Consider the following 15,804-nt stretch of genomic DNA (forward strand, 5'->3'; position numbering starts at 1 on the left):
TCAAAACAACCAAAAATTAGCTAAAGAAAAGAACGAGAAAATAACCACAACGCCTAGATCAAATTTCCAGCCTAGCAAAAGGCCAAGAGGTAGACCGAGCAAATAGTAGCATCCGAGATTGATGTAAGCCACAATGCTTTGCCACCCTGATCCCACCGCAACACCTACAACCAAATTCCACCCAAGAACATAATAATTTTGGTTTTTGAACTAGTTATCTAACAATTGTTTTATCATGTTAAAGACATACAATTTTTTGTCTGAGAAAGCAAATAAAATATTCAAATCGGTTTTGGTTTGAACCATATTAAGATGATGAATTACTCGACTTTGGTTCAGTTTAAATAAATCAAATTCATACCGGATCAAATTTTGGTCTACCATTATTAAGTTTTTAATTTATTATGAAGGCCCCGTTCGTTATCGTTTTTTGTTTTCAGTTTTCAGTTTTTTTTTTTAAACTAAAAACTAAAAACTGGAAACCACAAAAATTGGTTTTCACTTTTCAGTTGTCAGTTTTCAAGATCATCATGTTCCCAATAAATTTGACTAATTTTTTATTTATTATAGAACATACTTCCTCCGTTTCTAAATAAGTGCAACATTTGCATAGTGTTTACTATTCACAGTTTAAACTTTAATTAGCTTTGGTGATTTACATTTTAGGAAAAACATAGTCATGTGGGATCTTGTTAGATTCGTTTGAATGTGAATTTTTTTAATATCAACTTTTTATAATTTTTACTTATTGATAATTGAAACTATTAATGGTTGAAATAATGCATTGGTAAACGTGAAAACAAGAAGTGTTGCACTTGTTTAGAAATGGAGGAAGTGTATCATATGATTTTAAGTATCAAAAAACCAAAAAACAGAAAACCCCAGTAATAAAGGAATATAAAAACTTAAAAGTAAAATCACAATAAGTACTTTGAAATTGTTAATTAGGTCCTCATACATCATTGCCACCCAAAAAAAAAAAAAGAATTGGCGTGTTTGAGGTAGTTTCAAGATTAGCACAACGACCATCATAAATAAAGGTATGGAGGTGTCACAAGCCTTTGCCCAACAGCCCAAGTATGAGACGAAAATAAAAAGGTATTCTCTAAATCAGAAGCTAAGGAAAAGAGTTGACACAAGAGGGGGGAAAACATCAAGTAAACATAACAAAATACTCCCTCCGTCCGTTTTAGTTTATCCCTTTCTTTTGCACAAGTTTTAGAAGAAATAACTAGTTATTAGGCCCGGGCTATGCCCCGGGTAAGGAAAATTTTCATTTATTAATATTGTACTTTAAAACAATAACATTAAAGATCACTTGGTCTAGTGGTTAAGACTTTAATATATAACCTTGAGGTCATGGGATCAAACCTTGTGTTATGCAATTTCTAGTTTTTTATTGTATGTGGATTACGTGGAGTAAAATACCTTAGGGAGAGCGCCACGTGGCACCGTTCCACGCTTAGGAACGCCTTTTAATATATTAGTATAGATGATGTGGGTCATAAAAAGAAAGAGAAACTATTATTTTATATTAAAGTTGGATGTATGTGTGATAAAAAGTTTGTGGTCCCATTCCAAAAACAGCAAAAAAAAGAAAGGGGTAAACTAATAAGGGACACCCTTAAAAGGAATACGGGTAAACTAATAGAGGACGGAGAGAGTAATTGATAGGCATCTTCCCGCCGTGAAATTAAATGAAATATGACGTTTTTCAAATACTACCTCTGTTTCTTATTAATCTACTTACTTTTTATTTTGGTACAATTCACATATTTTATTTGAACTATAATTTGTAGATTGTACCTAATAAGAAATATAGTCATATGAGATATTGTTAAATTTGTCTCAACATAAAGTTTTCAAATATTAACTTTTACACTTTTAAAATGTTCGTAATTAAAGATATTAATGTCATGGTTATGCATTTACAAATGTGAAAGTCAACTGTGTAAATTAAAAACAAATAGAGGTAGTATATATAATATAAAGGTAGATTATTGACTTAGACTTTTTTTAAGAGAGATTATTGACTTGAACTTGAATTGTACGTGTGTGAAAGTTATTCAGATAAAAACCAAAATCTAATCTAATCCAAATTTAATTTGTAATTTGGATTGGACTCGAGCTGTGTTCAAACTAAATCTGAATAGAGTTTTTTTGACAAAACGAAACTTTGGATTGGATGGAATAGAGGGTATTTGGATCCAAAAATCTAAAACAACCGAATAGTAAATATGCCCCATATTGTATATTTATAACTGGGCTTAATGGTTTTTTCTATAAATTAACCCAAATGTTAAACATGTTTTTATATTGTTGTTGAACCTTTGGTTGTAATGAATTATGAGTTTGTAATGAATCATTAGTTGTTATTAGTTTATTAATGAATTTTATGAGATTGTATGAATTACTTCTATTATCGAAAACTTTATTTTGATGCTCGCACCAAATTTATCTTATCAAAAATAAAGAGTTAATAAAAATTGGATAGTTCGAATCGGATTCAATTTACTGTTTGAAAACTTGAATTGGATTATGGACACAAACTCTATGGTTCATATAGTGGTATGGGTTTGGAATCAGGATTGAAATCAAGGTGGTATATGTTCGGAACTTGATACCTAATGGCTAATACCATGTGTTTGGTTTTATTTGGGAATGCTTTCTTTTTTTTTCTATTTGATATCTTGAAGTATTGGTATGAGCCATACCCACCTACCCCCTTGGGTTTCTAAACCCCATATCTTATGGGTTTGAGGTATTGGTTTTAAATCTTTTAATTTTGTAAACAAACACTAGGTATGAATTTCGCTCATTCTAAACTCATACCTCATACCAAAATCATATGAACCAAAAGCCCCCTAATTGGTTTGTATTTGGATTGAAAAATTATAATCGAAATTTTGTTCGAATCGGATTGAATTTGGCCTTTGGCCTTAATCCAAACCGTCAACCGAATTTTCACCCCTACATACCAATACGTAATATGTGAAAAGGCTTTATAACACTAGTTTTCTTTTTACCATTTTAGTAAATTTATAATTTATAAATTCGACTAAAAAATGATTATAATTTCGTTCACACATACAGGCCTTTAGACTGAAAATGTTTTCGAGATAACTTTAAAATTGAAAAAATTGTGGGTAGAGTTCCAGAGATTAATTACCAGAAAGAACAGGTTGAATACTGTTGAGGAGAATGGTGAAGGCCAGAAGCACTGAGACTTTGTTAACCTCTTCAACGACGGGCTGACTGGTGGAAAATATAAATGCTAATTTATTGTGAAAAATCAAAATGAGTATCCAGAAGAATATCCCAATTACACCGGACGTCATCACTGCTACTGCTGATGCGAATTTGGCTCCTCTTCCATTTCCAGCTCCTAGCTCATTTGCTACCCTAACTCTGTTTAGTATCATTAAATTATTATAAAACATGAGTAAGTAGTTATCCTAAGGCCTTGTTTGGTTGACAAAACAAATCATGGAAAGTGTAAATTCCTAGGAAGTAGAAGTATATAAAGTTGTTTGGTTGGCAAAATCATGGGAATTTGCACTTCTTAGGAAGTTACATACCTAGGTCCCCCTAGGTAAGTAGAGATTCCCATAAGAAGTTCTACTTCCCATTATCAATCAAACACAATTTTACACTTCCTAGAAATTTCAAATACATGGAAAAAATAACTTCCTAAAAAGTATGACTTTCCATATACTACCAAACAAGGCCTAAAACTAATTAACATTTGGTCAGTTAGCTAGCTACTGCCTACTACAATAACGAAATGGGGTTATTTCACTTACTTGAAGTATTATACTTGTAGAGTAAGTAAAAAGAACCAATATTAGTCTAATGGCTTGCAACCCTCCTTTCATCTATAAAACAGTAGTTTAAATTGTCCTAATACTTCTATCAATCCTTTTCTTTAGTTACAAAATTTTGACTTCTATATTGTGTGTGTACAATTCTCTTTTCTTGTTGATAAAGAAATTTGCGTTAATATGTTAACTCTACTTGACAAATTTAAGCCTTGAGTATTACTTTTAGTCTCAGAATATGTTTTTATTAAAAGCCTCAAACGATATAACTAGGCCGACCTAATTATATATTTCCTTGGATCTAGCTAGGCATAAATCTCAATAGAAAATTAGATTTTCACCTGGTGTAGACATATAATTTGAGTATTTGACTCTTTATCTTAATACTCAATGTTTACTTATGTCTTCGTCTAAATGGTTCGTATCAAAAAAATAAAATAAAAAAAATTGTTGCACCATTAAAAAAAAAAGTCTCTCTCCAGCGGGTTCCCTAGGGTTTGAGAGTTGAGTCCTGGTTTTCCATTCGTTTTGCTAGAGATTTCGAGTTTTGGATCCCTCTTGGGATTGCTCTTTCTAATTATGGCTGATGACATTGTAAAACGAATTTCGAACCTTAAAATTATGGCTGAGGAAAGTTCAATTATTGCGTTGGACGAAGTTTCGGGAAAGTGTGGATGAAAGTTTAAATCTTTCCCTTGTAGGGAAGGTTTTAACAGTGCGATCGTACAATTTTGATGCCCTAAAACGAACGTTGAATCAAATTTGGTCGCTCTCGAAGGGGGCTCTTTTCCGAGCGATAGAAAATGGCCTCTTTTTTATTCAGTTTGCTACGGCTCGGGATAAGACTAAGGTTTTAGCGGGGAGACCATGGACTTTGGACCAAAATCTGGTGATGTTAAATGATATTGATGGCTTCCAACAACCTTCGAATATTTTTTTATGACCTGTTACCCGTTTTGGATTCGCCTGTATAACCTATCCTTAGGTTATCGGTCTGCGAAACATATAGAGCTGGTGGCTGGTAATATAGGAAAGGTGGTAGAGGTTGATACAGATGGAGTGGTGTGGGATACTTCGGCTCGGGTGCGGGTTATTGTGGATATTTCAAAGCCCTTGTGTAGGGTGCAAACTATCTCGATGAATAATGGTCATGCTATGGTCGAAGTGAAATACGAACGATTACCTACTTTCTGTTATAAGTGCGGGATTATTGGGCATATTGAGCGAGATTGTTTGCTGAATGAGGAGGATGAGGGTACGGAGGATAAGCAATGGGGGTCATGGTTGAGAGCATCTCCGCGACAGGGACGACAAAAAATGGAGGAGGAGGCTAAGGCGTTTCTGAGTTGTGCTCGAGTAATCCATTTCGAGAGTCCTGATCGGTTAAGGGGGGTAGAGAAGAGTAGTCTTGAGGTTGCAGCCAATAATGACGAAGCTGGGAGGTTTTTGAGAGGGTTCGGGCCGGTTACGAGTGAGAGCCCTTGGCGGATGGGAGCTGAGAGTTTACCAAGTACGTTCTCTCGGGGCTACGAATCTTTTTCTTCGAAGGGGGGCAAAGGACAAAAACGAAGTCCTAAGAAGCATTATTCACATAATCAAATTACTATGAAAACGGGGGTGGACTTACAAGAGGAGGGCCAGGCCCTACGGTCGGAGAAGATAGTGGCTATAGGTGAGGTGCAGGAGGCAAGGGGAAAGAGTGAGGCTCCTAGCATAGCTGTGGGAGGGGGACTTGTTGATGGGGGATTTCTGACGGAGGAGGCGTTGGCGAGCTGGAGTGGGGGGTAGGAGGAAGGAGCTGAAGGGGGGCGGGTTGAGACCACAACCTCCAAAGCGGGAGAAGACCCTCACCTCGCTGTTGGGGTGAGGGGAAATCCGGAGAAGGGCCTACAAATATCGCTGAGGCAGCATGCTCACGATAATGAGTTGTAGGCGCTGAGTGGAGGGATTAAGGGGGTGAAATGAAGAAAATTAAAGCGAGATAGGGGGGAGATGATGGAGGGAGTGGAGACTGACGAGGTACTATTGGAGATAGGGGGAAAGCGTGGTCGGGAGGTGGAGAGTGCGGAGATCATAAGGGAGGAGCAAATAAAGAAACAATGTGGTACTAGTGACTTTTCTGGATGGCGAGAGGCGATTCCTGCGGAAGAGCAGGATCGCCGAGCTCAATGAGTATATTGAGCTTCAACTGCAGGGGGCAGGGCAACCCCTCTGCAGTGTGTAGCCTCTGTGAGCTGATTCGGAGGGAGGCCCCAGCTCTGGTTTTCTTGGCGGAAACAAAACTTAGTAGAGCTGAATTTGATAGAGTTCGAGTTCGACTAGGGGATTTTAATTGGCTAGCCGTGGACTCTATGGGGCGATCAGGGAGGCTACCTCTTTGTGGAGAAAACATTTACGTGCGGAATTACAGACAATGTCAGTTCATCATATTGATGTGGTAGTGCAGGAGGGACTAGGAGAAGAGGAGTGGAGGTTTACGGGATTCTATGGGTGGCCGGAGACTCAAAATAGACACTTATCATGGCAACTATTGAAAACTCTTGCATCTCAGCCGACCTTGTCGTGGATGTGCATGGGGGACTTTAATGAGATTCTATTTGCTCATGAGAAGAAGGGCGGTAATGAGAGAGCGGATTGGCAAATGACAAATTTTCGAGAAGCTGTTGATGTATGTGGTTTTATTGATATATCTTTTTCAGGCTACGAATTCACATATGATAATGGTAGGGAGGAGGGAGATAATATTCAATGTAGGCTAGACCGAGCTCTCGCGATAACAGAGTGGGTTACTATTTTTCCAGATAGTCATTTGTGGCATATTGAGAGGGAGTGGTCGGATCACGCCCCAATAAAACTCAGTCTATGGAATGCGGAGGATAGGGGTGGGCTTGGGTCGAAGCCTTTCCGTTTTGAACAAATCTGGGCTACAGAATCGAGCTGCGAAAGCGTGATAGAGAATGCTTGGCGAAGTGGTATTACTCTAAAGGAGAAGCTGGAGGGGTGTGCGGGGGACCTTCGAGAATGGGGAGCAAAGAAATTTGGGCCGGTTTTCAAAGCCCTAAAAAAGAAGCGCAGAGCCCTTGCGAGGCTGAATAAAGGGGGGCTCTCGGCTCGCCAGGTGGAGCAGCGTCGCTACCTTCTCCGTGAGATATCAGAACTTATTACACTTGAAGAGAGATATTGGAAGCAACGATCACGTGTATTATGGCTTGAAGGGGGAGATCGAAACTCTAAATTTTTCTATCAAAGAGCTTCTAGGAGGCATAAGAAGAACACTATCAAATTGATTCATGATGATGACGGGCGTGAGCACAGGGGTGATGAGGTCGTGGGTAAAATTGCGGTGGAATATTTTCGAGAGCTTTTTACCACATCAAACCCGACACTTATTCAATAGGCGCTTCAGGAGTTCTAAGCACGGGTAACGGGGGAGATGAGTGATGTGTTGCGAGCGGAGTATACTGCAGAGGAATTTAAGTTTTCGCTGAGTCAGATGCACCCAATAAAAGCTCCCGGTCCGGATGGTATGTGTCCTATGTTTTTTCGGACATATTGGCATATTGTGGGTCCTTCTATGACTAGCATGTTGTTGGGGATCCTACGAGGTAATGCGATTCCGCCCTATCTTAACCATACATTTATCACTCTTATTCCAAAATAGAGTAAGCCTGAACACATGAAGGATTTTCGACCTATTGCATTGTGCAATGTGGTGTATAAGTTGGTGTCTAAAGTCTTAGCTAATCGTCTGAAGAGTTTCTTGGATTTGATTGTTTCAATAAATCAAAGTGCTTTTACTCCGGGGCGATTAATTACAGATAATATTTTGGTAGCTTTTGAGATTTTTTAACCATATGAAGCATCTTAATAGTCAAGCAGGGCTGATGGCTATGAAGTTGGACATGTCCAAAGCTTATGATAGAGTCGAATGGGATTTCTTGGATGTTGCTTTGATGCGTTTTGGCTTTGATACAGGCTGGAGAGGCAGGGTTATGGATTGTGTGCGTTCGGTCTCGTTTTCGGTGCTCATTAATGGGAAGCCTACAAATGATTTCTCCCCGGGAAGGGGTATTCGACAGGGGGATCCTTTATCCCCCTACCTGTTTATCTTATGTGCTGAAGTGTTCTCTCACTTATTGTGTAGGGTGAAGGAGAGTAATTCATTGAAGGGGATCAAGGTGGCTCCTTTAGCTCCCTCGGTGAACCATCTTTTGTTTGCGGATGACTGTATAATATTTACTAGGGCTTCCATGCAAAATGCAGTAGCTATTAAACAGGTCTTGAGCCTATATGAGAAGGCATCGGGGCAGAAAGTCAATTTTGAGAAAACAAATGTGTCGTTTAGTCGCAGAGTGCCTCCAGATAGACATGGGGAGATAACGAATTTCTTGGAAGTACATAAGGTGGATATTCATGATCGATATTTAGGGCTACCAACTGTGGTAGGAAGGTCGAAAAAGGTGATCACGCGAGGGGTTAAGGAGAAAATCTGGAAAAAGTTACAAGGTTGGAAGGGGATGGTTTTATCTAAAGCGGGTCGGGAGGTCCTGATAAAGGCGGTAGCCCAATCTCTCCCTACCTATGCGATGAATGTGTTTAAATTTCCGTCTTCGTTCTGTAATGAGATTCGAGCTCTTGTGACAAAGTTTTGGTGGGGCCAAAAGGGGAGTGAGCGTAAAATTCATTGGATTGCATGGAAGAAGCTTTGTAGACCCAAGATGGAGGGTGGATTGGGTTTCCGGGATATGAAATTATTTAATTGGGCTCTCCTAGGCAAGCAAGCATGGAGGTTGGTGTTGGAACAAGGTAGCCTCATCGAACAAATTTACAAAGCGCGGTATTATCCACATGCCTCGTTTATGGAAGCTCCGCTTGGGACTCATCCGAGTTATGCATGGTGTGGAATATGGGAAGCCAAGTGGGTTGTAAGGAGAGGGTTGCGTTGGAGGGTGGGGAACGGAGAGAAGATACGTGTGTGGAAGGACCCATGGATCCCTGGAACTCAGTCGTGGCGAATCATTTCTCCTCGAGGAGAAGCCAACGAAAATATTGAGGTGGGGGCGCTTATTAACCCCCTCACAAAGGACTGGAATTTGGAGTTGGTTACTCAACTATTTCTGCCCTTTGAAGCGGAAAGGGTGCAAAATATCCCCATCATACATCGGATACCGGAAGATGAGGTGTGCTGGGACCTTGAGAAGGACGGGACTTACTCAGTACGGTTGGGCTACCGAGCGTTAGCAGGGGATGAGCATCATGCTGCGGAAGCTGCGCCGTCTCAACCTTCAGAACTGTGGAAGGCCGTCTGGGATTCTAATGTGCTGCCGAGGGTGAAAATATTTGTGTGGTGAGCTGGTCTGGACGCAATGCTTACCAATGTGGGGCTCCATAAACGAGTGGCACAAATTGGCCCTTCTTGTCGACTATGTGGTTACCTAGCAGAAACGGGCCTCCATGCCTTATATGAGTGTGCTTTTGCGCAGTCGATTTGGGATGCTAGCGAACTGGAGGTTAATTTGCCGTCGGGTTGTACGCTGGTGGCGGATTGGTGGGGTTTGTGTTTTGAAACTTTGGATTCAGTGGAGAGGGCAAAATTTTTGACCTTTTGTTGGGCAATTTGGGGGGCTCGCTGTAAAGCCTCCATTGAGGGTGAAGTCTGGAGCTCGAAATCGGTGATGGATTATGCAAACTCTACATTTAAACAAGTCATGAAGTTAGGTTCTGAAAAGCAGATGAAGGAGGTACATGACGCCTCGATTCTTAACGCAAAGTGGAGACCTCCGGTCGAGGAGGGTTTTAAAATCAATGTCGATGCAGGAATTTTTGGGGACAGTGGCTCGTGTTTGGGCGTGGTGTGCAGAAATGAGTTGGGCGAGGTGGTGGGCTGCGGTGTTGTGCAGTCGAAGGCTAGATGGGAGCCTATGGTGGCGGAAACAAAAGCCATGTTCGAAGGCTTGATGTTGGCTCGTGAGCTGGGTGTGGATAGAGTCGAGTGCGAAGGAGACTGTCTGGCTATCATACAAGCACTATCCAGCAAGAAGACGGGGCAGACTGAGTTTTTTCTTGTTTTAGATGATATTCGTAGGTTAGCGTCATGTTTTTCTAGTGTTCATTGGTCTTTTGTTAGAAGGTCAGGAAACTGTGTGGCCCATGCTTTAGCTCATTTCCAGCCCCTGGAATTGGGTAAGCGAGTGTGGATTGAGGATGTGCCTGACTCAATTGTCTCTTTGGCTTTGGCTGATTTAATATAATTGTTCCCTTTCTGGGTTCTTTTCAAAAAATAAAATAAAAAAACAAAAATAAAGAACAAGCCTTAAAACAAACTCCATTTCAAGTCCAATCCATATTTCAACCCATTTCCTAGGTTAGATCTCGAAAATTGTTTTACAAATTGTTCTCCAAAGCGCACTTATAATAACTTCTTTTCTAGCCCAATTTGTATAATGAAACTAGTATTTGGGCCTAGGCATTGCTCCGGGTTGGTACTGTTCTACAAATTTGATATACATTTTTTAAATTTCCATTAAAATATATTAAGGAAAACTCAACATTTATAAAGTACAAATATAATAATGTGGACACTTAAAACATGATTAAAAGTTCGTTGAGATGGTAATTATATCATATATATTGCAAGAGGTCACGGGTTCAAATCTTGTTGTAAACTAATTCACGTGGCGTGTATACATTGTATGGAAGTGCCACGTGACGTGTATACATTATCACGAACGCCTTTTAATATATTTGTATAGATTAATTAATTATATTATATAGTTTTATCAATTTTATGAATATTTTAAATTATTTGTTTTAAAAGTTTTATGTCAAAATCTCGTAATTCAAAGATAAAATAGGTTTTATAGGTTTAAAATTGATGCAAAAAGATAGAAATTGCAAAATGCATGTGCTCATTCCCCTGTATCAAGGCTTAGGTATGTGCGCTACACGTACTTGTTTTGTGTGTAGCGTAGAGGGGGTGCTTGTGGCATGCATTATCTGTATGTAGTGCATTGATTATGTTTCACGCATTTTCAAAAGAGTGTAATTATTTGACTGAATTTTAGGGAGCTGAATTTTGTGCTTTGAAATGAGTTATGTGGAGACATTATGTGTAACACCCCGACTCTTCCGGAGTTGAGAATATTGTCACCAATGCGCATCCAAGGCCAACAAATGTCCTTAATAACCAACACAAGTTCTTCCGACGCATTTTGTACTCACTCGTGCTTGAATGTACAAATATAATAATGTGGACACTTAAAATATGATTAAAAGTTGGTTGAGATGGTAATTATATCATATATATTGCAAGAGGTCACGGGTTCAAATCTTGTTGTAAGCTAATTCACGTGGCGTGTATACATTGCGTGAAGGTGCCACGTGGCGTGTATACATTATCACGCACGCCTTTTAATATATTTGTATAGATTAATTAATTATATTATATAGTTTTATCAATTTTATGAATATTATAAATTATATTTTTTAAAAGTTTTATGTCAAAATCTCGTAATATAATTTAAAGATGAAATAAGTTTTACAGGTTTAAAATCGATGCAAAAAGATAGAAATTGCAAAATGCATGTGCTCATGCCCCTGCATCAAGGCGTAGGTATGTGCACTGCACGTACTTGTTTTAGCGTAGAGGGGGTGCTTGTGGCCTGCATTATCTGTGTGTAGTGCATTGATTATGTTTCATGCATTTTCAAAAGAGTGTAATTATTTGACTGAATTTTAGGGAGCTGAATTTTGTGCTTTGAAATGAGTTGTGTGGGGACATTATGTTTAACACCCCGACTCTTCCGGAATCGAGTATATCGTCACCAATGTGCATCCGGGGCCAACAACTGTCCTCAATAACCAACACAAGTTCTTACGATGCATTTTGTCCTCACTCGTGCGCAACCTGAGAAACTTCCCAGGAATGTACAAATATAATAATGTGGACACTTCAAACATTATTAAAAGTTGGTTGAGATGGTAATTATATCATATATATTGCAAGAGGTCATGGGTTCCAATCTTGTTGTAAGCTAATTCACGTGGGTGTATACATTGCGTGCAGGTGCCACGTGGCGTGTATACATTATCATGTACGCCTTTTAATATATTTGTATAGATTAATTAATTATATTATATAGTATTATCAATTTTATGAATATTTTAAATTATTTGTTTTAAAAGTTTTATTTCAAAATCTCATAATTCAAAGATAAAATAGGTTTTACAGGTCTAAAATCGATGCAAAAAGATAGAAATTGCAAAATGCATGTGCTGATGCCCCTGCATCAAGGCGTTGGTATGTGCGCTACACGGGCTTGTTTTGTGTGTAGCGCAAAGGGGGTACTTGTGGCCTGCATTATCTGTGTGTAGCGCATTGATTATGTTTCATGCGTTTTCAAAAGAGTGTAATTATTCAACTGAATTTTAGGGAGCTAAATATTGTGCTGTGAAATGAGTTATGTTGAGACATTATGTATAACACCCCGACTCTTCCGGAGTCGAGTATATCGTCACCAATGCGCATCCAGGGCCAATAACTGTCCTAAATAACCAACACAAGTTCTTTCGACGCATTTTGTCCTGACTCGTGCGCAACCTGAGAAACTTCCCAGGAGGTCACCCATCCCAAGACTACTCCCAACCAAGCACGCTTAATTGTGGAATAACTAAGGAATTAAGCTCCCTAAAAGAAAGATGTATCTTGTTGGAATGAGTAGCCTGCTAAATCCCTTTTAAAGCAATCATGAGGGGTATTACATACAGCCCTACTTGAGAACAACAACACCCTCGTTGCGCCTGAGGACTTAACATATTCGGCCACAACGACCTATGGGTCGCCCCAGCATGGAAACTGATCACCGGAAACTCCAGATATTCGGTCTGACGACCTCTGTGTCACTCCTTATGACAATGTAGCCTCATAATCCTCCCCCACTAGGCGCGTGAGGAGTCCTAATATTTGGCCTGACGGCCTTAATTAGGGTCGCCCCAACACGCGGTCGCAGGGTTGCTCTCATACCATTTGTAACACCCCGACTCTTCCGGAGTCGAGTATATCGTCACCAATGCGCATCTAGGGCCAACAACTGTCCTCAATAACCAACCAAGTTCTTCCGACGCATTTTGTCCTGACTCGTGCGCACCCTGAGAAACTTCCCAGGAGGTCACCCATCCTAAGACTACTCCCAGCCAAGCACACTTAACTGTGGAGTAACTATGGAATTAAGTTCCCTAAAAGAAAGATGCATCTTGCTGGAATAAGTAGCCTGCTAAATCCCTTTTAAAGCAATCTTGAGAGATATTACAGTTGGTATCAGAACGAAAGATGGGTAGAATAAGTAAGAGGAAGCCTTTTGGAATGTGGTGTGCTCTCATGCTTGTGGAGCATATATAATATGAATAATTACTTGTTTATTGGTGGAATTAGTCTACCAAGTTTGCTAATCTTATTTGCAGGGCCTCTTACATGTAATGTATTTTTCTTTTTATCAGAGTTGCGCAACAAAATCGATGTAACTTATAGCCGTCAGGTTATAGGTCGAGTTGTACGTTTGAATTGTTTTGTGTTTTGCAATTTAAAAATAAATTTTAATTTTGTTTTAATATAGTCATGTGTGTTGCATTGCATTTTTTTTTTTTGCAGGTTGCTTGATAGTTTATGTTATTATGTGCGACGATATATACTCCTTGTTCTTTACCAATTAAGCGGTGTTTTTATGTGAGTACTACATATTTGTTTTATTATTTACAAAACTTTCTAGTTTGAGTTTATATTCCAAATTTCATTTTAGATCCTTTCTCTTAATAAATTTCATACTTATATAAGAGTTTTATTGTGGTATTCAAATTTTATTAATGTTAATATTTTGACATACTCTTTTGAAAAACATTTAATTTCAATTGTTTTATAATGGTTTGGAAAAAAGAAAGGGGTTTTGAAATTGTCTTTTAAGATATTCTTCAAATTTCTCTTATATCGTCTTTGAGCATCTATATTTATAAATATTTTCCTTTCCATATTTTTTTTTATTTTTCATGCTAATTCTTGTTCAACCTTTAATTGTGGCAATAAGGTTTCATAGTTTTTGAAAGTAAAAGTACCCTGATGAGTTATTGTGGGTTATAGATTGAAATGTTGATGTAAACTATTTTGTTTTAAAAGTTAGCATTCAACAACTTTTACTTTACTTACTAATTTATTTTTTTTAATAGCATTATTTTTCAAACTTAAATGCGTGAATGGATCTCGTTTACTATTTGTTGTTTCTTATGCAAATATTTAGTGCTTGCTCATTTTATAGCAAAGTTTTGTTTTATTTCTTTACTTGTTATTTAATTATTTGCCTTTAACTATTTTGTTTTATATTCTTTGAAAATGAAATTTATATACTCAATCTAAATTTTAAACTTGTTTGAGTTGATATTAAGTCATAATGGGTGATTCCTTTGACTTGTATGCCAATTTGATAAGTTGTCACATTTTATCTATTTTGATTTAATTTTCTTTTTGAGTTGATATTAAGTTTACATTGGGTATTTCGAGTAAACTTTAATGTCGATTTGATATGAAGGCTTTCAAATGTTGTTTTGTTGATACTAGGTAGCATTGAATGGTTCGTTGCACATCTGTGTCGACTTGGAAAATTTTATAATTTTTGTTTATATTTTAATGCTTTATTGCCTATTTATTATTATTGTTTCGCTGTTGTGAAATTTATTTTAAAGTTTTCAATTTATTTTGCGAACTTTAATTTTATTTATATGTTTAGGAGGCGTACGCTCTTATAACATATGTCATGACTTGTGTTCGTAATTGCTATTTTAATATAGCAGCTAGCTACTCTTTATTAAAATGTTCTTATCTCTGTAAGTGGAGTATAAGCCTGTGTGGTTACCTCTACTCAAATTGGTTTGGCTATTAATCTACGAACTTTTACTTATTCGTTTATTTTCTAAAAATATTTATGTATGATCAGATTTATTCTTTTATAATTTTACATAAATATTCATTCCTGGTTCTTTGCAAAATTACCTATAGTTTATTGTGCTAACGTTTCTACATTAAACTTTCTACTTGTCTTTGGTTCTTCCATATTTTTTTAATGATGGTTGTTACCATGCTTCCTTACTATACAACTCTTTTTGGTCTTCCAAAATAAAATGTATATTATTTGAGTTATCAAATTATATACCCGCAAAGTTGTTTAGTTCTTAACTAATATCCATCAATTTATGGTTTCTTAATGTTCTTTATATAGAGTACTTTCTTTTAATCTCTTGGTTGTTTTGAAGTTTCGAGGAAGAAACGCTTTTAAGGGTGAGTGATTGTAACACCCCGTAATTTTCACCATTTATTTTTGGTGTTTGTTTATATTACAATGATATTTTCTTCGTAAAAATAAATAAATTATTATTTAAATTATTTTGGAACGTGTATATATTTTTATATGTTGTGATATATTTATGTATATGTATTTTTGAAGGTTAGTTATTTAATTTAAAAGTTATATTAGTTTCTTTATTTCTTTAGGTGTTTAGGATGCGGTGTTGTTGCGTAGCGTTTTTGTATCATTGATGGACCAACTTGGGTGATGAAATATTGCATCACATATGGCGTGTCATGCTGGCCGAAAATCAACAATTATGGTGTGTAGAATGAAGAGTTTTGGTGCTCATTAAGCTAACCTTTGAATATCTTGTAACCCCCTCATTTAATCCTCTCATTAACCCACCTTAATGCACCCTTAAACTTTTGTTTAATGATATGATCAATCACATTATTTGGCTGCACTCAAAAACTAAACCCCCCCCCCCCTCACGTCAGCCTTAGAGAGAATGAGAAAGAGTCTTTCTCCATTCTCGTATTTTCGGCCATTTCTGCACACCCATCTTATTTACCCCATATCTCATTCGTATCTTATCGGAATTGGATGTGTGAGTAGTCGAAATTCATCTACGTGGAGAGATCTTGCTCGTGGTGTCA

General features: G+C 37.7%; 1 protein-coding gene across 1 annotated transcript in view; it reads right to left on the reverse strand.

Moving 5' to 3' along the window:
• LOC104896048 (protein DETOXIFICATION 27) overlaps positions 1-15,804 on the reverse strand; it is a 30,100-nt gene that overhangs the window by 634 nt on the left and 13,662 nt on the right. Inside the window, exons 5-6 of the mRNA XM_010682732.4 lie at positions 3,170-3,408; positions 46-164 (exon numbers count right to left, since the gene is read on the reverse strand). Of these exons, the coding sequence (XP_010681034.2) occupies positions 46-164; positions 3,170-3,408 (358 nt within the window). The remainder of the gene's footprint in view (positions 1-45; positions 165-3,169; positions 3,409-15,804) is intronic.

This window comes from Beta vulgaris, chromosome 6 (genome assembly GCF_026745355.1).
Source record: "Beta vulgaris subsp. vulgaris cultivar EL10 chromosome 6, EL10.2, whole genome shotgun sequence".
Taxonomy (NCBI): domain Eukaryota; kingdom Viridiplantae; phylum Streptophyta; class Magnoliopsida; order Caryophyllales; family Amaranthaceae; genus Beta; species Beta vulgaris.